Raw genomic sequence first — 25,007 nt, forward strand, 5'->3', positions numbered from 1 at the left:
ATTTATTTTAATGTTTATTTTTGAGATAGAGAGAGAGGGAGCATGCAAGCAAAGGAGGGAGGGCAGAGAGAGAGAGGGAGGGAAGAGAGAGAATCTGAAACAGGCTCCAGGCTCTGTGCTCTGAGCACAGAGCCCAATGTGGGGCTTGAACTCACAAACCATGAGATCATGACCTGAGCCGTAGTCAGGTGCTTAACCGACTGAGCCACCCAGATGCCCCTGGAACAGGTACTTTTAAAAAGTAAATGTTTGTGAGTGCCCATTTGTGAGTGGCTCACATTTAAAAAGTAAATGTTTGTGAGTGGCTCAGTTGGTTATGTGGCCAACACTTGATTTCAGCTCGGGTCACAATCCCAGGGTTGTGGGATCGAGCCCCACATTGGGCTAGGCATGGAGCCTGCTTAAGATTCTTTCTCTTCCTCTCCCTCTGCCCCTGCCCCCACTCTGTACATGCTCTCTCTCTCTCTCTCTCAAAAAAAAAATTAATTAAATTAAAATTTAAAAAATATATAAATTTTTTTTAAGTAAATATTTGTTATGTGGATATCAGTGAATAAAGAAATGGTGTTCACATAGTTTGTTTCATTAGCTAGTTAATGTATTTCTTTCAAAGCTAACTTTAGTTTTATGTATATATTTCAAATTTTGTTTCTAAGATTCTCCTCTAGGAGTTTGAATTCAGTTCAGTTTGACAAATATTTATTGAGTCTTTGTGACAGCAAGGAAATCTTTCTTTTCTGTTGCATTTTCACTGGATGTCAGGCTTCATGAGAGGCTGTGTCATGCCAGGAAGGATCACAAGCTTGGGAGTCAAATCCCAGCTCCACAAGTAACCGTCTTGGTCTTGGGGATCTTGGCAAATTACCTATTTTCCTTATCTGTAAAATGAGGGTATGAATTAAATCTACCTTAAAAGGTTACTCTATGGATTAAAATGAATGAAATAAGGGAATCCACTTTGTTTGTGTCCATTTGTTCTGCAGATTACTCATATTCTTTAGGCTGAGCAGTATTCTGTTAAAGGTCATTTATTGTAATGTGTGGCAGATTGTATTTTCCAAATGTATCTACAACAGTATCTCCCAACTCACCTGTTCTTCTGCAATGTGACCTTGCTGCTCCCTCACCAAAGGGGATTCTAATCCTCCTCCCCCTTGAGTCTTGGTCACTTTTAGTGACTCTAGGTCACATTATCTATTGTCCCTTCTTTCTAGCTGATAGGAATGTAGATGTCATGATAGGAGTTGAGATACGAGTTGGCAGGACAACAAAACAGAAAGACTCTGCGATCGCGATGATTATTTATGTTGTCATAGCAGCCATGGACTACAATAGCCAGACTTTTACATGACAGAGGAACAAACTCTTGCCTTGTTTTTAGGCCACTTATTTTGGACTTTTCTGTTGCAACAAACCAACCAATATTCTAATCAACACAATTAGAGATACTGTAATGAATCTAAGCTCCTGGCATAAAGCAAGTGCTCCATGGAAAGTAGGTAGCACATTTCAAATGCCAAAATTATCTACTGCCCTCCAGGACATAATCCTACCTTTCTAGGTGACTTTTACACCTGGTTCACTGACTTCTTCCACATAGCCTTCCTTCTATCTCTGCCCTCTGGGTCATCAACAGACAATAATAATCTTTTTGATCACTTAATCCCACTAATCTTTCAATCCCTCATCTCTAATGACTCATTTTCCCTTCATTTCAGCCACTCAGCCTCACTGTTGACCCCAGGCTTCATTATGACATTAAATGGCTCCACCTCTAAGTTCTAGAATTCTGCCATATTTTCTCTCCTAGCCCAGGCTGTTCCAAGTGGGCCTCTGTTGGTTTCCCAAAGCATCTGTACAGTCCTCTGTCACAGCTAGTATCACTCTTCTTTGTCAATTTCAGTTCCTATATCTGTCTCCCTACTTTTTGAGGAGAGCGTTTTGAGCTTTTTGAGGTTGGAGATTGACTTATTCATCTATATAACTACAATTCCCATCAAAAATATGTCTACTAGTTGGAAGTTCTCAGTTTTTCCTGCCTCCATGCCTTTGTTTATGCCATTCCTCCCTAGGAATATTTACCCCCTACTGCATTGCCTGCTTTTAACATCAGACAAATCCTATAAGGTTTATCTCAGATGTCACCTCTAAGAAGTTTTTCCTGAAAGGACACTTTCCTCCTCTGAAGTTCCAAAGCATTTCCGTGTTATTTCTTTATAGGCACTTTGATTTTGCAGTCAATTCAATTATTGAGTACCTACTATTCACTCAATATATGCTGCCCATTTCATTCATGGCTATCTTTTATGCCTTATAAATACCTGGTCATCCTGATTTTGCACATAAGAAACTGAAACTCTGAAAGGTTAGGTGACTCTTCCCATAGTCACACAGCTAGAGAGTGGTGGGATCACAGTTCACTCCAAGGTCAGTGTTCTTGTGCTGAACTGTGTTGTTCCACTTATGCTTTGGATTTTTGTCCCTTGTGTAAATGTCTTGTACCTCTGAGTTTTTGTGGGCCAGGGCTATGTTCCTTTGCCATCTAGCCTAATCATTTGCACATATTGAATGCAGCAAATTCATAGAAAATAAAATACTGATTTAGAGACTTTCAGAAAACATCTATAAGGCAGTACATAGACTCCTTCTTCCATTCTCATTTTCCTCTCACTGACTCAGGGGGCCTGGCTGCCAATGGACTCACACTCTACCCTTCTAGGAGCAGTTGCTAATTCAAACACCCTCATTAACAATCCGTGGGGCTCCCACAATAATTATGGTGGGGTTTTAACTATCTCCAGTTCCAACAATTCAACAGCATCTATCTTTAACCCATTTTAATGGTAGGATCTGAAGGAGAAGAAGTAGATAGGGATCTAATAGTCTTCTGTGCCACCCTATGTCCCTCTCAGTGTTCCAGAAGAAAAGAACCTGTCAAAAAGCAAGAAAATGTATTAAATCAGCTACATAAATTGTGATTTATGTCAAGAACAGTTTATCTGTTCCTTAGCTGTGTAAATGTTGCAATTTTTTAATCAAGGTAAGTTTAAAATCAAAGAACATTTACCAAGCTACAATTGACCTTGACAGAATAAGCACCCCTTCTCCAGCCATGTGGTTCCCATGATACATTAGGAATTTCAAACATTCCTTCCCTCCACAACATCACTCCTCTCCTAGGGAAGAAGGCCTAGGCCCCAGAAAGTTCAGTTTGATTTTGCTTAATGTCTATTTTTCCCATTTCACTTTGAACTTCTTGAAACTGGAACTCTGTTAATTATATCTTGTGAACTTAGCCCTTAGCAGAATGCTTAGCACAAATTACACATAGTGAATGTTTGTTGAATGAATAAATAATCTAACTCAGTGTTATTGAAACTTTTTTAACTGGGCAAAGTAAATATAATTTATGCTCTACCCTGTCTCATTGTATGAAACAATACTTCCCTTTAGTAACTGCAACACACTCTGATGTTTGCTACCAATCCTACACCATCCTATTTCATTTCTTTTAAATGCTTATTATGACCCAATACATTGATTTATGACCCTAAGCAGTTCCAGACCTAATTTGAATCAGATTAGGTATAGGAGCTACGTTTTATTTTGTACATAGGTTATTTTATTTACCATCACCACATTAAAAAAAATGTCAAGTGTTAAGTGAGGACATAAATTTAAACATATGGGGAAAAATTCTTTGCACAGAACAGACAATAGCCTCCTCTGCAGGGTCTCATAGTTTTTAAAGTTTGCTTCTTGGGGCGCCTGGGTGGCTCAGTCAGTTAAGCGTCTGACTTCTGCTCAGGTCATGATCTTGCCATTCCCGGGTTCGAGCCCTGTGTCGGGCTCTGTGTTGGCAGCTCAGAGCCTGGAGCCTGTTTCAGATTCTGTGTCTTCCTCTCTCTCTGTCCCTCCCCTGCTAGCACTCTGTGTCACTCTCTCTCAAAAATAAATAAACATTAAAAAAATTTAGAAAAAAAAAAAGTTTGCTTCTTGCCCTTGGAAACACCAAGAAAGCTTGGGGTGAGAATGAATCATTCTTGCCACTGAGTGTTTCCCAAAATGTATGTGTCCATTCTTCCTTGGGCCACCAAGTAATAATAACACCAAGTAATAACAACACCTAACATTTACTGAGTACTTACTAAGTCCTAGGTAATGCCCTTCTTCTTGTTCTTGTTGTTGTTGTTGTTGTTCTTCTTCTTCTTTTTAGTCCCATTTGTTTATTTTTGCTTTGGTTTCCCTTGCATTGGAGTCAGATTCCAAAAAATATCATTATGATCAATGTCAAGGAGCTTATTGCTTTTGTTTTGTTGTAAGAATTTTATGGTTTCAGGTCTTACATTTATTTTTAAAGTTTTTATATTTATATTCTAGTTAGTTAATATATAATGTATTAAGAAATGTTCTTTTAATCACTTTATATGTGTATCCTCAATCCTCACGCACACAAAAAAGCACTCTTACGTAAAAACCATTATTATTCCATTATTATAGTTGAGAAAAGTGAGTCACAGAAAGACTCACACTGCAGAGCCAGAATTTGAACCCAGGCATCCTTAAGAAGATGTGTATGTCATAGTTAGGCTGCTATATTCAAATCTTGTCTCTGCTTCTTAAAAATTGTGAGATCTGGAGCAAGTAACTTAACATCTCTGTGCATGTGTTTTCTCAACTATCAAATGAAGTTGGTGGTAATAATAATAGTTCCTACCCACAAGATTTGTTGGGAAGATTAAGGCAGTTTATATATAATACTTAGAAGAATGCCTGGCACATAGTAAGCACTTACCTGCATACTACACCACTGTACTAAACTGTCCTTATTGTTCATAGATGTTTCTTCCATGGTAAGAAGACATTTGCCCTGGGGCGCCTGGGTGGCTTGGTCGGTTGGGCCTTCGTCTGACTTTGGCTTTGGTCATGATCACACAGGCCCCACGTAGGGCTCTGTGCTGGTGGCTCAGAGCCTGGAGCCTGCTTTGGATTCTGTGTCTCCTTCTCTCTCTGCCCATCCCCAGCTTGCACTCTGGCTGTCTCTCTCTCTCTCTCAAAAAAAATAAACATTGAAAAAGAAAGAAAGAAAAAAAGAAAGAAAGAAAGAAAGAAAGAAAGAAAGAAAGAAAGAAAACATTTGCTCTGAAAGGGACCCTAGAGATCAGCTAATTCCATTTGGTCCTATTGCAGAAGGGAATGGTCTGAAGAGGAAAAGTAATTTATTTGTCAAAATAGATGTCATAGAGCTGGGACTAGAAGTTGGGAATCTAGTTTCTCCATCAAGTGCCCTTTCCACCACCCTGCCTCTCTCTCCCTCATGTATTTAGTTTCTTAGTTGCTTGTGAACTCTACTGTTCTGTGCATTCCGTTTTCTCCATGTAATTATGTTGCTAGAAATAAATCTAAATGCTGGATGCTAGGGAGATTCTTTTACTCAATAGGTTATACCACAAGCATCCTGCTTTCTATGCCCATTCATTGCAGGTATTTAGTATTTTATTATAACATAGAAGGTTAGAAAACACAAACTTTGGAGGAAGATGGACCTGCCAATTCTGACTCTATGACTTGCTAATGACTCTGTGCCTAAATTTACTCTTCTGGGACCTGGCACATAGTAAGCTGCTGCTCAGCCTGCTGCCTTGGCCTCCTCAGCTCTTCCTTGTCCCTTTTCCTTCCCCTCCAGTCTCTTCTCACAGCTGCCTGGTGCCTTCCTAAAAATGTGATTATGTCCCTGCTTTGCTGGCGCCCCTCCTCAACACTTTCCAAAGGTTTTTCAGTATTTGTAGGGCAAGGACCAAAGTCCTTAAGATGGAGTACAAGGCCCTGCTTGTCCTTGCTCCTGCCTGCTCTCTCAGGTACTGTCCCAGGAGCCCAAACCCTTTCACTCCCTTGAAAACACCATCATGTGCTGCACCACAGGAGTTTTGCACATTCTGTCTCCTTTGTCGCCATTGCTCTTACTCAGGGTTTGGTTTAGTTAATGCCTACCGTTTCTTCAGCTCTTTCAGTGATTTCTTTTAGCTCAAACATTGCTGTCTTAGGGAAGCCTATCTTTTCTAAGCCACTTTGTAGAATGCATTATTTTGAAATTTTTACTTTTTGTTGTTATTCCTTGACTAATCTCGATGTCTTACACTAGATTATAAACTCTGTGGGGATCAGAATAGTATTTTCTTTCTCTCTTTCTTTCTAATTCAGAGCCTGGTATGTATTAATTAGGCTTTTTGCTATGCATCAGGCCTACATTATATGAAATTGTCTTAAGAACTTAGGCCTAGTGGGTATTTTATAGATGAGGAAACTGAGATTCAGGGAAGTTAATTCATGAGAGGTCATATTGTTAGCAAGTGGTGAGGTTAGAATTTGATATCAGATCTTTCTAGTTCCAAAACTAGTTTTCTTTCCTTTATACTGTATTGTCTGTAACTCAGGAAAGCTTTAATCTTGGTTACTTTTTTGTTAAAAAACAAATTGCCTTACTAGGTATGTTAGCCAAATGCTAAATTTCTTTCTAGATATGTGCATATTTTTAATAGGGAAGATGGCAAGAATTGTGTATCCACATGACTGTCATTAGAAAAATGTTACTTAACTCTAGACAGCTTGCTTTTAAAACAGATATTAATGGGAGCGCCTCAGTGGCTCAGTTGGTTGAGCATCCATCTGACTTTGGCTCAGGCCATGATCTCATGGTTCTTGAGCTCCACATCGGGCTCTATGCTGACAGCTCAGAGCCTGAAGCCTGCTTCAGATTCTGTGTCTCCCTCTCTCTGCCCCTCCCCTGCTCACACTGTCTCTCTCTCTCAATAATAAACATTAAAAATTTTAAAACAAATATTAATGACTTAGTTTTATCCATATAAATTCCTTGTGTCAGATTTCACTTTGTGTATTTGTATGTGTATGGTGTTTTTATTCTACCACAGAGACTAGTATTTGAGAAATGAAGTTTGCCCAAGAAAGAATGAATCAGAAGTTTGAGATTTAGATACTTTGGCTGGCCCACATTGCTGAGTTTAGGGAAATGCAATTGTTGTAAACCAAGTGACTTTTATTCATGACTTTCTCATGTTTTCTTTATTTCTACTCATTACAGCATCTTTATTATCAGTTTAAAACAGATTTTTCCTTTTGTAGCTTGTTAGTTTTATCTTCCTAGAATTTGTTGTAAGGAAGTAAATTGTAGATTTCACTTTGATTCTGATGCTTCCCTGAACTTCAAAGGTTATGTTCCCTCAGAGAGAAGCTTGGATTCCAAATTTTATCTCAGAAAATTATACAGGCAACATATTTGAAGTACCATAGTGGAAAAATCTAAAAGAAAAAAATGAATGCATGAGCTCTCCTTTTAAAGAAGGTGCAAATAAGAAAGTAGAATAAGGAAGGAAAAAACAGTGCTATATGAAGAGTACAGACCCCCTCAAGCTTTCAATGTCAAATCTGACAAGATTTTTTCTTTAAGGTAAAATTGTCTTGAAGGAAAAATGGGAACTGACTATGATTTTCAAGGAAAGGAATAGAAAATTACTCTCACTGTAGTTTTTCTTCTAAAAAACAGTGAGCTCATACCAGCTCTTTGCAAATATATTTTAGCCCCAACATTCTCTACTGTAAGTGGCCAAGCTCTGTTCCATGGAAATGCTGCTTTTATTTGGTAAAAACAAAACAGAGAGGACTCCCATTCCTTAAGTGTGAGCTGCACATCATGACTTCCTCCAAAGAATATAGTACAGAAAAGGGATAAAGTGTAACTTTTTGGTGGAGAAACCTGACAAACCCTACTTCAGCCAGATGATCAAAGTCAACATCAATGTCATAAATCATATTGATAGTATATACCCTTGATGTGATATGATGTAGATGGCACTTTACCTCTGTGGTTATCCTCCCCAAAATCCATAACTGCAGCCTAATCATAAGAAAAACATCAGATAATTTGCAATAAAGGGGCATCCATCAAAATACTTGAGCACCATTCTCCCAAATTGTCAAGGTCATTAAACACAAGGAAAGTCTGAGAACATGTCATAACCATGAGTAGCCTAAGGAAACATGTCAACTAAATGTAATGTGGCATTTTGCATGCTACCTTAGAAAAGAAAATGGACATTAGGAAAAATGAAGGAAATCTGAGTAACTCTGGACTTTAGTTAAGAATAGTGTATCAATTTTGGTTCATTAATTGTAAAATATACCATATTAATATAAGATGTCAATAATAAAGGAAACTGGGTGTGGGGTATATGGTACCTTTATATTATCTTGTCAATTTTTCTGTAAATCTAAAACTTCTAAAAAGTAAAATTGATTTAAAAAAACCTGACAAATAAAAATGCTTATAGGGTCATCCAAAAAGCTTCCATGGGGATTGAAGAGAACACAACAAATGTTACATAATAAGCTCTAACATTTATACACTACTTTCTAGCTTAGGAAATGACTTGATATATAGTATTTCATTTAATTTTTAAACTATCTATTGAGGTAGATACAATAATTTCTCCCATTTTGCAGTTAAAAAGAGTAGAGCTCAAAAAGATGAGGTGACTTTCTGGGAATCAAACACTGATCTGACTCTAGTTTGAATGGTCTTTCCGCCACATCCCAGTTACATATCTATCTAATGTTCCCAAATGTTAGCCACAATGTAGGCACAAACAGAGCTAGGGTTTTAATGGTTAATGAACATAAGCCAAGTGAATAATTCCTGAACTCTTTCCTATTTGACCTTAAAAGACATTTATCTAAGATCTTTATTTAAGTGTTGGTTAGTAGCATCTTACCAGGAAAAGTCAATGAATTGTGTTTGTCTCTCACAACAAGGATATGGAATGTGTTACCACTGAGAGTGGGCAGTAGTTTACTTCTCATCACAAAGCTTTCTTTTTTCAGGTCTGCACGCTTTAGGAATATGACCTTTACTCAAGGCTACTTTTAAACATCTCATTTGGATTTTCAGAGTTTGCTGCTAATAGATGGTGTTCGTACTTTGAACTGGGGAAGTGTTCAAAGACCAACAATGGTTTGGGAATCATTTACAAAGCATTCCAGCTGTGGTGGCCATATGCCACTCCATCTGCCTGTATTGTGTGGGTATTGTTCTGCAGTGTTCCATAGCATGCCCACTCTTGCTTTTGGATTACAAACTCCTTGGGGTATGCATGTGTTTTTTTGTTTGGACCATTTTACCTGCTGCAAAGCAATGTGTACTCTTTTTCCCTCCAAATACAGAGGACATGTAACTCCTAAACTGACATTTGTAGGAGCTGTGAAAATATACATGTATGAAATTGTGTCTTTTGCAATCAGTTTATTGTGGAAAGGTGTTGGGGGCAGGGATCTACTACTTAAAATGTGAGCTGAGACATGTATAGCAACAACAGTAATTACTGGATATTCTTAAACACAGCTATGTGAGATGCACTTACTGTACAGAATCTGTCTCTAATCCTATCAGAAGCTGGCTTACAATTATGGATCTTGTTGGATGTCCTGAGGGTTAGTGGACCCAGGTCTCTACCAGATCTTAGTTGGAGAGTGGGTATGGGAGGGAGGTGGACAGGGCATACACAGAGAATTTTGAGGAAAAGAACTCCCCCAATAAATGTTTTTAACTTATTGTATCACTGGAAACTCTACTGGAAAGAAAGTCTAGATTATTTTGATCACATTTGGGGGCATTTAGACAGAGGTTTTTTAGCACCTTTGGGCTTCAAATCATTTATATGACATCAGAGACTATACTCAACTCCTGACACCACATAGAAGCCTTTTTTCTCTTGTTCACCTCATTGTGGAGTCATCCCGGATTACCTGCATTTTCTGAGTATTCAAACTGTGTTCTCTCTTACCCTCTACTCTTTACATCTCTTACTGGGTCCTTTACCTAGGATTCTTCCCTCTTCCCTACTTATCCTTCAAAACTCAGTTCACATTTTACCTGACTCTAGGAAATCTCCTTTCATTATTCCTCCATTTAAATTGCAAGTGTAGATTAGGTACACCTTCTTTGTGTACCCCAAAAACCTGTACACAGACCTATCATAGCTTTTGTTTGTTTATTCATTTATTAAGTCATTCATTCAAAACTACTTATTAAACATCTACTCTGTGTCAAAAGCTATTCTAGCTGCTGGAGATACAGCAGGGCACAAAGCAGGTCAGGTTCCTACTTCCATAGAGCTTACGGTGGGGAAGATAGTCAATCAATAATTAGGCAAATAATTAAATTAGGCAAATAATTAAATGATTTTAGATGGTGAAGAAAAAAAAGCATAATGTAATAATGCATGATTGAAGGTGGGAGCTATTTTGATTGAGTGCTGAGGGAAGGTTTCTCTGAGAAGGTGACATTTGAAAAGAGAGCTGAATGATTAGAGAGCAAATGATGTGAAAATATAGGGAAGAGAAGTCCAAGCAGAGAGAACAAGGAGCAGTGGAAGATGCAAAGGGGAACAAGCTTGAGGTGTTTGAAGAACAGCAAGGAGCCTGTGGGACTAGAGCATTGGTGAACGAGGAAGAATGTGGTAGGAGGAGAGTTTGGAAAGTCTGGCCCAGCAAAGTCATGTTGGACGTTAAAGGCCTAGGAGAGAACTGTATGGGTTGATGGAGCCAAGATTTGTAACTACACTTGTCACACATCTTGTGCCTATCATAGTATATTACCTATACATATCACATTCTATAATACAGTGATGGGAAGTGAAATGTCTAAGCTGTTCAAAATATCTAATAAAGATGTATTAACGTGTAATAAAAGTGTTTTGGAAAAAATTAATCATATGTATTAATTAGGAAAGAAATATACAGTTTTAGGTCTACTATGAGTGACTGACCTATTTTGACCATTTAAGTGAGGATATAGGTTTTTATCTGGCTAAACTATTTTGAAAACTGTTATGTTTACAAATCAGAGAACATCTCAATTCTAATTCCAGACTTGTATCACTTATGACATTCAGCTTTCTTTTCACATATTATATTAAAAAGAATCATGGCCTAGTGTTTCATTACATAGGCATAAATTTTCAGATAGTTCTGAGATTTATATATTTGCATACACAATTTTAGGGATACTGTGACTGTTTACTAGACATAGGTAACTTGCATATCAATCACTTCCTCTTAAAACTAATAGAAGAGATGTATATTAATTTGAGCACATCCTGAAATTTGCACTCCAACAAAAATTCTGGATATTTAGGTTCATGGGTATAATCTGTGAATGTCTTCTGAAACTTTCACTCTATTTCTACCATGTGACTCTATGATTCTAAAATTTGTTACTCCTCTGAGTACTGGAGAATGAGGTTCTAGGACTCATGTTCTATCTAAATGTCTTCACTTCCTTGAACAAGTCAGCAACTTCTTTGTTTCATTTCCTAAAGTTTAAGGCTCAATGTGTTTAGGTATTTGTCACATCAGTAAGAAAAACTAATCTTAATGATACTGGGTGACCTACCAAAATGGAGTCCTTTAGCTTAGAGTCATTTAGCTTCGAGTCTTTTATTTTATTTCTTTAATAAATTTAAACAAGTAATCTCATGTCATTAAAATAAACTAGGTTTCCACAGCCTACTTCATCTTCCAAATACACCATAAATAAGTACCAGTTAAGGGCATGAGAATGAATAAAGTTGGAGGTCTTGATCTGTACCTCTTTAAACTACAGAGGACTCAGCACAACTAGTTCATACCATGCACCCTTTCTCTGAAAGAGGCATGGAGTCTGGGGTGCACAACTCTTCTTGCCTGATGCAAATAAAGTATTGATAACAATTTTCTCCCTTTTTTGCAGGGGACCCATCTGTGACAAGTGTAATCAGCTTATCCATGTTTAAACCAAACTTCTCAAATTTCTTCTTGGCAGATGGTTAAGTTCTATCAGTTCATGTGTCCTGGCTAATTGGGTAAAACATTTTTTTCCCCATAAATATCACAGCCAGCATGTTGGCAAGTGTATCATGTGACAGGTACTCACATGCTCTGCCACTGGAAGCATAAAGGGGTGAGGTCTTTGGGGAGGACTGCTTTCAGTTTGTTTCAAGAGACTTGAAAAGTTCATCCCCTTTGACCCAGTGACCTGATATCTAAAAATCCAAACAAGGAAGTGATCAGAGTTGATGATCAAAGATATATGTATAAGGATGTTCACTGCAGCATTATTTATAACAGAAAAAAAGTAGGACTTGATTGGCCCAAATATCCAAGAAGTGAATGGTTAAATTAGTGATGATGCATCCCTAAGATGGAGATTTTGCAACAACAGAAATAATGTTTTCAAAGAATACTTTCTGACATGAGAAATAATAAATTAACCTTAAGTGATGAAACTAAGGCATAAATGATACAAAGTTTAAGATCTCAATTTAAAACAGTAAGTTTGTGGCACCTGTGTGGCTCAGTCGGTTGGGCAACTGACTTCAGCTCAGGTCATGATCTCGCAGTTCATGAGTTTGAGCCTCCCATCGGGCTCCATGCTGACAGCTTGGAAGGAGCCTGGAGCCTGCATCGGATTATGTGTTTCCCTTTCTCTCTGCCTGTCCCCCACTTGCTCTCTGTCTCTCTCTCTCTCAAAAATAAATAAACATTAAAAATTTTTTTTAAAAAGTAAATTTATATGTGGGTATAATACATTCTATCCTTCTCCACAGGAGTCACTGGGTACAGGGGGTTGGTGAAGTCTGACCCTTCTTGAGCTATCTGTATACAAAATTGCTTATGAAGGCAGCTCCTAGCAAGGAGTAGGAGAAATAGAGACTGGAACCCATCCATCTTCAGCAGTTCCTTGTATGGAAAACTGAAGCTTTCCAGACTTGGGCCTTCAAAAAGAGGGTGGCCTCTGTGGGAATTTCTAACCTTGGGACCTCTTTCCCTTCTCAATTTCCCTGAACTTTTTCCCTCTTTAACCCCATCTTCTAACAAATCCCTGAGGTCCATGCTCTCATTCCCTCCTTTGGGAATTCTACTTCTCATTTCTGAAGGAAGATAATCTGCCCCTCTGACCTTTTGTATGTTTCTGGTTTGGACCAGTTTTCCCTCAGCCCCTACTCTTCTCAGTCATTTCCTGTTCCTAAAAGAAAGATAATCACTGTTCATTTTCTCTTTAGTTCACCCAAGAAGTAATCATATTTCACCAAGGGGTGGTGTGTGTGTGTGTGTGTGTGTGTGTGTGTGTGTGTGTGTGTGATCTTCATATTTCTTGGAAACAATAAAGATTTACCAAGGACAGCATTTCTCTTCTATTACCAAATATTTATCCATGCTCCTCTCAGAACAGTAGCCCCTGGCATTATTGTACTAAGAAACCATTGGTGCTCTCCTGAGCCTGATTTGTATTTCGAATCCACTGAACCAGCTGTCAATGGCTCTCCCTCTTTGCTACCCAGAGTTGTGTCACTGCCAATTGCATACGCTTTAATGACATGACTTAACCATAAATTTAGAGGTAGGAGCTAGTAAGAGGACAGATTTTTCAGTTTAAATTGCCATAATGTCTCTTACACTAGTGAGGTTTTCCTCAAGCCAATGCCAATCTGACTCATCCAGGTATCTCCTTACCCCCACTGTCATTGTTACAATACTCTATCCATCAAATCGAGCTGCCTTTATATTATCACTATGATTTGAAAGTTTGATATGGAAAAGGCTGGGAACTAATACAATGTATTAATGAAAAGCATGATCTTTGGAGCCATGCCTGGCTTCAAATCTTCCCTCTGTCACTTAGTAGCTGTATTACAAGCAACTTATTGACCCTCTCTCTCTGTTTCCTGGTTAGTAAAGTGAAGATAAAACCTATATCATGTGCAGAGAAAGGGGAACCCTCTTATGCTGTTGCTGAGAATGCAAACTGGTTAGCCACTCTGGAAAACAGTATGGAGGTTACTCACAAAGCTAATAATAGAACTACCCTATGATCCAGCCATTAAACTACTAGGTATTTACCCAAAAAATACAAAAACACTGATTTGAAGGGATACATGCACCCTGATGTTTATAGCAGCATTATCAACAATAGCCAAATTATGGAAAGGGTCCAAATATCCATCTACTGATGAATGGATAAAGAAGATGTAGGAGCGCCTGGGTGGCTCAGTCGGTTGAGCGTCTGACTTCAGCTCAGGTCTTGACCTCACGGTTGGTGGGTTGGTGCCTTTGTCAGGCTCTGTGCTGACACCTTTGCAGATTCTGTGTCTCCCTCTCTCTCTGCCCCTCCCCTGCTTGTGCTCTTTTTCTCTCTTTTCAAAAATAAATATATAAACATTAAAAGAAAGAGCCTTTGCTTAAAAAAAAATAAAGATGTAAAATATATATAATGGAATATTACTCAACCACCAAAAAGATTGAAGTCTTGCCATTTGCAGTGACATGGATGGAGCTAGAGAGTATTATGCTAAGTGAACTACGTCAGTCAGAGAAAAACAAGTACCATATGATTTTACTCATATGTGGAATTTAAGAAATAAAACAGATGAACATAGGGGAAAAAAGAGAGTGACAAACCAAAAAACAGACTCTTAACTATAAAGAACAAACTGAGGGTTACTGGAGGGGAGGTAGGTTGGGGAGCAGGTTAAGGAGGGCATTTGTGATGAGCACTGGGTATTGTATGTAAGTGATGAATCACTGAATTCTATACCTGAAACTAATATTACACTGTATGCTAACCAACTGTAATTTAAATAAAAACTTGGAAAAAAAAGTCAGATTATCTGACTTGTTGGATCATTTTTCTTATTGTGTATGAGTCCCAAAAATTAAATAAAGAGGCATAGACTTTGAGTTGTCCCTCAATATTTGTTTTGTTCCTCCTCTTCATTAGAGAACCCCAAGTTTTAGAGAACCCTGGGTCAGAATTAGTTTCATGAGCATGTGACCTGTGCAGTCACCCAGGATGCAGTGCTCAGCATGTCCCAAGATTAGTTTAATGTTTTGCTGTTGCCATCTTGAAATTCTTAATACTTCTATAACAAGGGGCCCCACATTTTCCTTTTGTAGTGGGCCCTGTCAATTGTGTAGGCTAATCTTGATCTGGGCACACAACTGTCCATGATAGAGACTCATTTCTCATTCTTTATTCAGCTAGGAGTGTTTCTGTTTGCATATTCTGCTCAATGGGATGTAAGTAAAATTGTATGTGCAGCTCCTGGAATGTGCCCTTAAAAAGACATTCTTTCTTCTTGCCGGCAGAAATATAGTCTTCTTTTTTTGTTTTTATTTTTTTTTTGAGAGAGTGAGAGAATGAGCAGGAGAGGGGCAGAGGGAGAGGGAGAGAGAGAAGCAGTGGTGGGGGGGCTAGAGACAGAGGAAATACACAAAACTAAAAGCTCTGAATAGATCAATAAAATAGATATATCTCTAGTAATATCAATCAAGAAAAAAATTGAAATAACAAAATTCATAATAAAAAATAAAAATATACAGTCACAAGAGAGATTTTAAAATAAAAAATATGATAACTTAAAACATAAATGAAATTCATATATTTCTGAAAAATATAAAATGCCAAAATTGGCTGAAGAAAATACAAAATAACAGCCATTGAAGAATTTGGAATGGTATATAAAAATGTTCCTCCCCAAATTCTCTAGGCTCAGGTGGTCCATTTTATTTTCTAACATAGACATAAACATTTTAAACAAATAGTTGACTGAATCCAACAATGCATTACAAAAGCAAACTAAGATCAAGTAGTATTTATCCCAGCAATGCAAAGATGTTTTAAAATTAGAGTATCTATCAATTTGTTTAACCACATTAAAGGAGAAATATGATTATCATAGTGGATGCAAACAAAGTTTTTGTTTTAAAATTTAATACCTCTTTGTAATTTAAAAACTCTTTGTAAACTTCCTCAACATGTTTTAGACTTTATGTCAAAGTTTACATTTAATGGAAAAAATTTAGATGCAGTATTTTAATATCATGAAAATACAAGAATCCCAACTATAAACTACTTTTTAACACAATACTAGAGGCTCTGGCTAAAGCAATAATAAAGGAAAAATAAATATATTAAATAATGGGAAGGGAAAAGACAACTGCTATTTTGCTATTGATTGTTCTTATAGGTTAATATAAATCTGAAAGTCAAGAAACTATTAGACATAATATGAGCGTTCCCAGAATTTTACAATTATAGTATTAACTTACAAAATCAATAGCATTTGTTTACTTGAGCAAAGCACATAGAAAACAATTATAGTACCTGAGATACCACTTGTAGTACTATAAAAACTATGAAATGTCTAAGAAATGCATTTTATTTATTTATTTATTTATTTATTTATTTATTTATTTATTTATTTTACAGGGAAGGATAATACATTCGTTTATTTTTATTTTTTTAATTATGAAATTTATTTTCAAATTGGTTTCCATACAACACCCAGTGCTCATCCCAAAAGGTGCCCTCCTCAATAGCCATCACCCACCCTCCCCTCCCTCCCACCCCCCCATCAACCCTCAGTTTGTTTTCAGTTTTTAAGAGTCTCTTATAAGAAGTGCATTTTAAATAGTGTTGTCAGGGAAGACTTCTCCAATAATGTAACATTTGAGATGAGATCTGAATGAAATGAGAGTCAGTCAGGCAGATATTCCGAAAAAAGAACATTCTGGGCCAAGGAAACTGCAAGGACAAATGACTTCACACCTTTGAATTTTCTCTTTCTTTCAACATCAGAATATTTTCCTTTCTGTAAAGTTTAGTCACGTTTTAACATTTAAATAGTTTATCCAGGTTAAGAAGAAATCCTCAAATAATTCTTTTATAGCCTTGGCACAGAGTAGTTGTTTTCTTAAACAAAACTTAGAAGATAAGAAAAGAATGACAACATTTCTAGAAGGACAAAACAGCAACAAACAGTAGAAACGCAAATGACAGGTTGAATTTAAAAATATTTTCATCTCTCTTCTTCCCACCCTATATTTCATTTAGCTGACCCCCCTCATCCTTAATACTCAGCTTCAGGGTCATTTCTTCCAGAATACCTTCCATGATATCCACCAAGGGCATCCCTCTTTGATGCTTCTACACTTTTCTGAGCATACTTGTATCACTGCTCTTACTACATTGTTTGGAAATTGTAAATTGGATTTGTGTGTGTTCATCTTTTCTTTCCAATTAGTCTGTAAACATCAAAAGCATGGGATTTTTGATATGAAATTACTTGAGAGAACATAGCACCATTCCAGTCTTCCCTGGGGCTACTGCTATCTGACTGTGTGGCTTAAACTCTCTGAATCTCAATTTCATCTTCTGTACAGGATGATGACATTAATACTAATTTTACAGTGTTACTTTGAGATTTAAATGAGTTGGCACATGTGAGAAATGTGATTATAATTTGAATATTTCTCTTTCCATACTGTATCTAACTCAGTGACAGGCACATGGAAGGCATCATTTTAATAAATGTTTACAGAGGGAGTGAGTGAATCCTATAGGGAATATTTTTTTAGAAGGAAGTCACCCTGGCTCTATGGTGGGTGGGTAGTGGCTGTCTGTGGAGATAAGAAACCCCAGGAAATCCCTAGGGAAGGCAGACCTCCTGGGTACACTATGAATGATAGCATGTGAAAAACAGCTCCCAGGAATCCATGAGGGGGGCATTTCTACCCCACTCCTCATGCTGTGCCATATATACCAGAAAGAAGTCTCTGAGGATTTCAGCAGGTGTGAAGCTTCCTGCCCAGCTTCCTGAGGAGGAGCTGACATACAGGAGAACTGAAACTGGTCTCTTTTTTTTTTTTTTTTTTTAAGTTTATTTATTTATTTTGAGAGAGAGAGAGAGAGAGAGAGAGAGAGAGAGAGAGAATCCCAAGCAGGCTCCATGCTGTCAGCACAGAGCCCGACCTGGTGCTTGATCTCTTGAAATGTGAGATCATGCATGACCTGAGCTGAAATCAAGAGTCAGACACTTAACCAACTGAAACACCCAGGTACCCTGAACCTGGTCTTTTTAAGTCCTGAATTTTCCCAGGCATTTTATTTCTTCTGCCCAGTTGTAATTTGTCTTTCAATGCTGTGGGACAAAACTTTCTGCATGTTGTATATATATGCTGTCCAATATAGGGTGGCTACTGAGCACTTAAAATGTGGCTAGTCTGACTAAATAACTGATATTTAAATTTACTTAAAATTTAAATTGAACAGGGCAAGTGTATGTTGTACATAAAAGGGTCTCATCAAATGGTAATTTGAAATGTCAACAAACACATTTGTATAGAATTGCACTGTTCAAATCTTTTTTTTTCCTGGCTCAAATCTATACTCTACACAGCAACCAGAGGAGCTGACCAGGTGTCTGACCTGCTTAAGTATTCCTCAATGGGTTTCTATCACTGTCAGGATCAAGTCCCCCCATATATGAGTTCTCCAGAATCTGTCCTTATCTATTGATGCAGCCACTCCTGCCTTGCTGTCCATCCCAGACACACTGTCCTTTGCTTTGCCCATGCTATTCCTGTTGCCCCAGCTACCCTTTCCCCTTGTACCACTGTTTTCTTTGCCCAGCTTATTCCTACTTGCCCTTGAAGAGTTAAATCAGACACTCTCCTCCAGGAAGTTTCCCCTAAATATCACTTAGCCTATCCCCTCTACCCCAGGATGGGTTGTGTGCCTCCCTCTGGGCTCCCACAGCCTCCCATGCTTTCCTCTATCAGAACACTGATCATGCTGGGTTATAATTATGGACTAAATCTCCTTTCCCTTTTGGATTGTGAGCTTCTAGAAACCACAGACAGTGCTATATTCATTTCTTTATCTTCGGTGTGAAAAGTAATAAAAGGAAAGCTCATTTAGAAAGGAGTCAGGAGGTGGGCAGAGGGAGCTCTCAAGTCCAGCACTCCTTGTCACTTGCAGACCCACTAGAAGTGAGGAACAATGAGAAACAGTCACAACACAATCAATGAAAGACAGTCACGACATACTCAATGAAAAGCCAGTATACTTTAGACTCCTAGTTTACTCCAGTGGACTTTATAACAGCCTTTCTAACTTTCCCCCTTTTCTCTATGAGAGAGTGTATCTCTCCTTTGCTGGGGGTCTTGCCTATGGTTTTGCCACAGTTTGCTTGTCTCAGACTGCAATTCTCTATTCCCAGATAAATGTGTTTTTATTGGTAAAACAGCTGGCAGTTTTATTTGTTTTTTCAGAAAATTTTTTAATGTTTATTTGTGTGTGTGTGTGTGTGTGTGTGTGTGTGTGTGAGAGAGAGAGAGAGAGAGAGAGAGAGAGCAAGCATGAACAGGGGAGGGGCAGGGAGAGGGAGACACAGAATCTGAGGCAGGATCCAGGCTCTGAGCTGTCAGCATAGAGCTCGACACTACTTGAGGCTTGAGATCATGACCTGAGCTGAAGTCAGAGGCTTAACCGATTAAGCCCCCCAGGCACCTCTGGCAGTTTTATTTTTTGAGGTTAACACTAGCATCTGCACAAGACCTGGCTCAGAAATGGAATCAAGGTATGTTAATGTCAATTGTTCTAAAACATGCCAGGTTCTTTATTTACCATAATTATACTTATAAAATGCATTTTAACCTGTCTCATTATTTGTGACTTAGAGCACTCTTTGTGGTAGGCAGCACTGTTGTTTGGGTTTGTTGGGAAAGGAAACTGAGGCTCAACGTCTCTTTAAGTGATTTGTCCAAGAGTTTGAGTAGAACCTGGGTCCTCAAACTCCTTTTTTCCATCTTCTTATACTTAATGAAGCTCATTTGTCCTCTTCAGCCCTCAGTGACCCTTCCCACACTGAAATTCCTACAGCCCTCACAGCCTTTACCAGTGATGTGTGAAAGCTTGTGTGTTTTCATCTTGATAGTTGTATTGACATGGCTTGTGAATTTTTAAACTACTCAAATATGGAGGGATATTTCTGATGAGTATTTTTATGTAACTTTTTGTAGAAGTTCTTGTGGTGCCCAAACCTTATTCCTGATTTCAGTGTATTTCTATGTCTATTGCTAGCTCAAATGCTTTCTGGTCCCTCTTGCTTTTCTGCCTCAAGGCTTTCTTTCAAATCCTAGAAGACTGCTTAGCCCTGGGCAAACATAACCAGGAAATGTTAAAGAGTTCAAGCTGGGGTATTGAGATAACCCTCAAATAATGGAGATGGAAATTAAGAGGTAAATGACCCAGTCTCCTTGTTCTTTGGTGGTGCAATGCTGAGGCACCTTCTACATGGTTTTCAGAGGGTCTCCAGTGAGCTTAAGCCCTGTTGTCTACTAAAGCAATCAGCTCAATATCACACATTTTTCTTGGCTTTTCCGCTTTCCCCTCTTTCATTCTCTCCCCCTCACATCTGTTTCTGGAGCTTACTTCCCAAACAAATTACCAGCACCCAAATCCTGGCCTCAGACTCTGCTTTTGGGGAACCCAACTAAAGACACTACTTACCTATACAGGAGTTTCTTTAGAGATAATGTTTTGCCCTATGAGTTTTGTGCTCTAGCATAGTGGACTTCTTATAGTTTCACTGCTGTTCCCTATGCCCTGCTTTGCTCATGCTGCTCTCTCTGCTTGGCACAGTCTTCCTTACTTTGCCCGGCTGACAATTATTTATTCTTCAAGACTCACTCCTCTTTAGGATTTTCATTGTTTTACTCCTGCCACCTCCTAATTTAGAGTTATCTCTGTGATTCTGTAGCACTTCTAACACTAGTTAACCTCTACCAAAGCCATTTTTTCTCTCTTTTTGTTTCTCTGACTACATCCTTGTGTTAAGAATATGTATTGAGTGTCCACTATCTGGTGGGCTAACATCCTAGAATAAGTTGAAGTCCAGGCTGGAGGTGGTGTCTCTATGAGGTATGTAAAACCATTATCTCTTCCTTTCTCTGTGAGACTTTTGAAGAGAAGGGGTCTAGAACGGTACTTGTTAAAAAATTAAGTGTTCAATAAAACTGGTAGGATGTGCTAGAGTGAACTTAGGATTCATTTTTCATTTCACAAATATTTACTTTTACTGAGCACTTACCTTGTGTCAAGCACTATACTGTGTTATGGAGTATAGCTAGATGAAAAGACGGACCCCTGGCATCAGGGAGCTCACCCTACCCTTAAGTGAGGAAGAAAGAAGTAAATAATGCATAAAGCATTGTCAGCGTTAGCCCAGGTATACACGGCGGAGTGGGAGGACAAAGCAGCTCAGAAAAGGGTAATGTTTAGCTTGGTCTTAGAAGATAGTGGTGACTCACCACGGAGAGATGGGAAAAGGCATCCTAAGTATACTGAGAAATACAGCAGCAAAAGTCTAGGGTTAGGGGCTGGTGCGGTTGTAGAGGGGCAAGGAGCCCGACCTCTTTGGGCTCTTCGAGTTTGGTGTGGGTGGGCACAGAATTATTGATTCTCGGTGCATTTCAGTTGAAGACATAAGTTACCCAGCACCTCGACCAGGGCCAGGCACGCCAGGAGGAGGTGCGTTGGGAAATCAAGAAATCTGTGTCTCAAGTCCCAAACTGAGCTTCAAACACAGAAAAGCCAGTCCATCCACGTCTGTGGTCAGCAGGAAGAACCCCTCAGCAGCAGAAGAGCGCCATCCCAGGCGACCGGGTCCTGGCTCCCCAGAGGCGGCTGAGCATGCTCAGTTGCCAGAACGCGGTGGCTCAGTGGGAAACCGAGAAGCGCCGCGGACTCCCAGCCCCGCCGGCGCCTGGACCGGAGAGGGCTGGAGCCACGGGGGCGGGGCCTCGGACGCACGCTCCCTCCCTCCCAGGCCGCCTTCCCGCCCCCCCCGCCACGCGCCGGTCGCCGGCACGCGGGCCGCCCGTTGCCCTAGCAACCGTCGTGCCGCGTCTTCCTGAGGGAGCTCTGTCAGCCCGAGGATCCGGTCGCCCGCTCCCCACTGCCCCGCGATTTTCGCGTGGGCTTAGAGGCGGAGGGACAACAAAAAATGGCGGAGCGGAGCCAGACGGCGCCTGAGGCAGGTCTGTGGGGGCGGTCGTTCTGGGGGAAGCGCTGAAGCAGCACGGCGGTCCTGGGTCTGAGGGGAGAGGGGACTTGGGCATGGCCCTACTCTTGAGGAGGCACCCCTGTGTGTTTGCGCGGTGGGGCTGTGACCTCGGGGTCAGGGGTCAAGGGAGGTGCACACCGCTCTGAATGGCGGGCAGGGACCTCGGAGTCCCGGAGGAGGCGCAGGAATGTATGCGGGAGTGTGCACACTCCTGAGTGAGCATGGGCCCAGAAGGGGCTGGGGCTCCAGGGAAGATACAGGACTCTATTCCTGAGGGGCGCGTGTGATGGGGCTGATCATGGGAGTAGGGCTGAGTCATGGACGGGGGTACATAGTCTTGTGGGAACATGGGAGGGCTCCCTAAACGGGCATGGTTTGATGGAGTCTCTTATTCTGAGGAGGCAGGTATATGGGAGAGGAGTGTTACTGTAATATCAGGCAGTGCCATGGAAAGGGGGTATACACTGAATATTTGTGTTTGGGGGAAGTACAGTGCCTTAGGGTCACCCCTGGCCATCGAGAAAGTATACAAATCCTTTCGTAGGTTCTGATAAAGACAAGAGGCTTGCGGGGGCACTCAGAGCCCCAGTCTTTCAGAACCTTACCAAAGAATGCTGGAGCTTGAGTTTGAGTATATGTGGGATCAGTGATCTTGAAGGTCATTTAGAATCACAAAGGTGTGCATGTCCATATATTTGTGGGGAGAAGATAGTCTTTAAGGTGCAGGAGACTGCTGGGAAGGGGAGACCCAGGTGTCTATCCCTGAGGGGACCCCAGTTGTGGGTTTGACTGGTCTTGGAGAGTAGTGACCTAAGTGTCTCACTCGGTCATAGGAAAGAGCAAGGGTTTTCAGTCTTGTGTGTATGGGAAGGAGTTTGCACCTGAAAGGGGCTGGGGACCGAAGAACTGAGGCTTTAAGACAAGTGATACCTGTGTGTGTAGTAAAGCAGTGGCTTTAGGGATAAGTGTGGTGGTGAGTGATGGAAGTGGTATACAAATCTTGTATATGTGTCCTGATTAGGTATTTTGGTTTCAGGAGTGACCCACTTAAATTATCCAGCCCTTGGCACTGGGGAAGGGTATGGAAATGGTTATACTAAGACCTTGTAGTAACTGAACTGGAAGCTGAATGAAGCCATTGAGAGTGAATGGTTCAAGAGACTATTCTCTCTCAAGACCTGCATGGTTTCTCTTTGCTTCGTCCATCAAGTAGTTCCTTTATTCTTTTTACAGTTTAAGCTTCCTTGTGACTTGAACATGCTCATTCCTTTATTCATTCATCTGCTCAGCAAATATTTATTGAGTGCCAACTATATGTTAGATACCAACTTAGGCACTGGAAACTCTCTGCTTGTGATTCTCTTACCTTGTTCTTTTTTTTTTTTTTTCTTCCCTGCCCCCTCACACCCCCCCCCCCCCAATTTACTAGCTTTACATATATTATATAGTCTACATATTACTTTTATTAGTTATTGCCTGTTTTCTTCCACTAGAATGTAGGCTCCATGAAGGCAAAGGTTTTGTTATGTTTAACAATCCCACATGTCTAGAGCCATACATGGTGTACAGTAGGTTATTCTTAAATATTTGTTGAATAAATAACTGAATGATCTGATAAAATCTAGTGGTTCAAGAAACTTTCTCTGAGGAATTGATATTTTTAGATGAGATACAATAAGGATTGATTAAGTGAAGAGAAGGTTATTCTTAAATATTTGTTGAATAAATAACAATGATCTGATCAAGTCTAGTGGTTCAAGAAACTTTCTCTGAGGAAGTGATATTTTTAGATGAGATACAATAAGGATTGATTAAGCAAAGAGAAGGACAAGGAGGGTCCAGGCAGAGGGAAACCATGTGCAAAGATCCTAAGGTAGCAGGAAACATAATGTATTGTGTTTAAGGAACTGAAAAAAGACAAATATGGCTGCATATAGGGCAATAGGAGGGGGAAAGAAGCTGAAACAGATCTTGCAGGTCTTGAATACTATGATATGTATTTTCACCAAATAGTAGGAAGCCACTGAGGGCTCTTAAGTAGGAGCATGACATGATTATAATCATGAAAAATATAACTGGCTACAGTATGGGAAGTACAGAAGATACAAGAATGGGTATAGGTAGACCTGTTAGAAGGTAGCAGTGGAGATGGAGAGAAGGAATTGAGAAATATTTAAGAGGTAAAATTAATAGGATTTAGTGAAAGATGGGGATGAAGGAAAAGGAGGTATCAGGTCATGCTTCTAATTTTCTAATTCATGAATCTGGATAGTTGGTGGTGCCATTATGGAGATAAGGAACACTGGAAGGGGTCTTGGCTGTGTTTGAGAGGGAAGATCATGAGTTTGGTTTTGGACATATGGAGTCGGAGTTATCTTTTATCTTTGAGCCATCCAGAGAAGTGAGAGATTGACAAGGCAGTTGAATGTGTAAGAAAAGTCGGAGCTAACATGAAAGATAATTAGTGAAGTCAAAAGTGTGGATGAAATTGCATAGAGGGGACAGTGGGGTGAGGGGAGTAGAGGCTTGGGATTAAGTGTTGAATAGCTACAATATTTCAGTGCTTTCCAAAGAGAATGAGGAGAATGGTCTTGAACAGATCAAATGCTGCCAAATGATATATAAATGAAGACTGAAAAACTAGATTTAGCAACAGATTTAGCATTGTTGATAACATTAATGAGAGAAAATTGATGAAGGTAAGAGCCAAACCATTTAAGTTCTGAATTACTATTAATGGGCTTAGTCTTTATTTCTTAATTCAGATTCCCAAGAGAGAGAAACTAATTGGAATACATCATATTTTCACCAGATCATGTCATAGATTTCAAGCCAGTGTAGGATTGATTGTTTTTGGATTAGGTGTCCAGCTATTGCTGACTGGAGTCACCTGGTTCAAAACATGTCCGTCTGATGATTTTTCATCTCAGTAGCAATAGCTAACATTTCTAGAGTGTTTATTATGTGCCAGATACTGTGCTAAGAGCTTTATATATTTTAATCTATGTCAGCATCATAACCACTTTCTAAGGTATTAACTCTACTGTTTGA

At 39.5% G+C, this 25,007-nt stretch overlaps 1 protein-coding gene across 8 annotated transcripts in view; it reads left to right on the top strand.

The window, feature by feature from the left end:
• Window positions 1-21,624: 21,624 nt before the first annotated feature.
• Window positions 21,625-25,007, top strand: part of LOC132670999 (BEN domain-containing protein 5) — a 1,465,258-nt gene continuing 1,461,875 nt past the window's right edge. For 4 of the 8 annotated variants that reach the window (XM_060621418.2, XM_060621420.3, XM_060621417.2 and 1 more), the window contains exon 1: window positions 21,625-21,930. In XM_060621418.2, coding sequence (XP_060477401.1) covers window positions 21,897-21,930 — 34 coding nt within the window. In that variant the 5' untranslated portion in view covers window positions 21,625-21,896. The remainder of the gene's footprint in view (window positions 21,931-25,007) is intronic. The other 4 variants (XM_078451925.1, XR_009606944.2, XM_060621416.2 and 1 more) reach the window with 4 other exon arrangements.

The sequence above is a fragment of the Panthera onca genome, chromosome C1 (genome assembly GCF_046562875.1).
Source record: "Panthera onca isolate mPanOnc1 chromosome C1, mPanOnc1 haplotype 2, whole genome shotgun sequence".
Classification (NCBI taxonomy): domain Eukaryota; kingdom Metazoa; phylum Chordata; class Mammalia; order Carnivora; family Felidae; genus Panthera; species Panthera onca.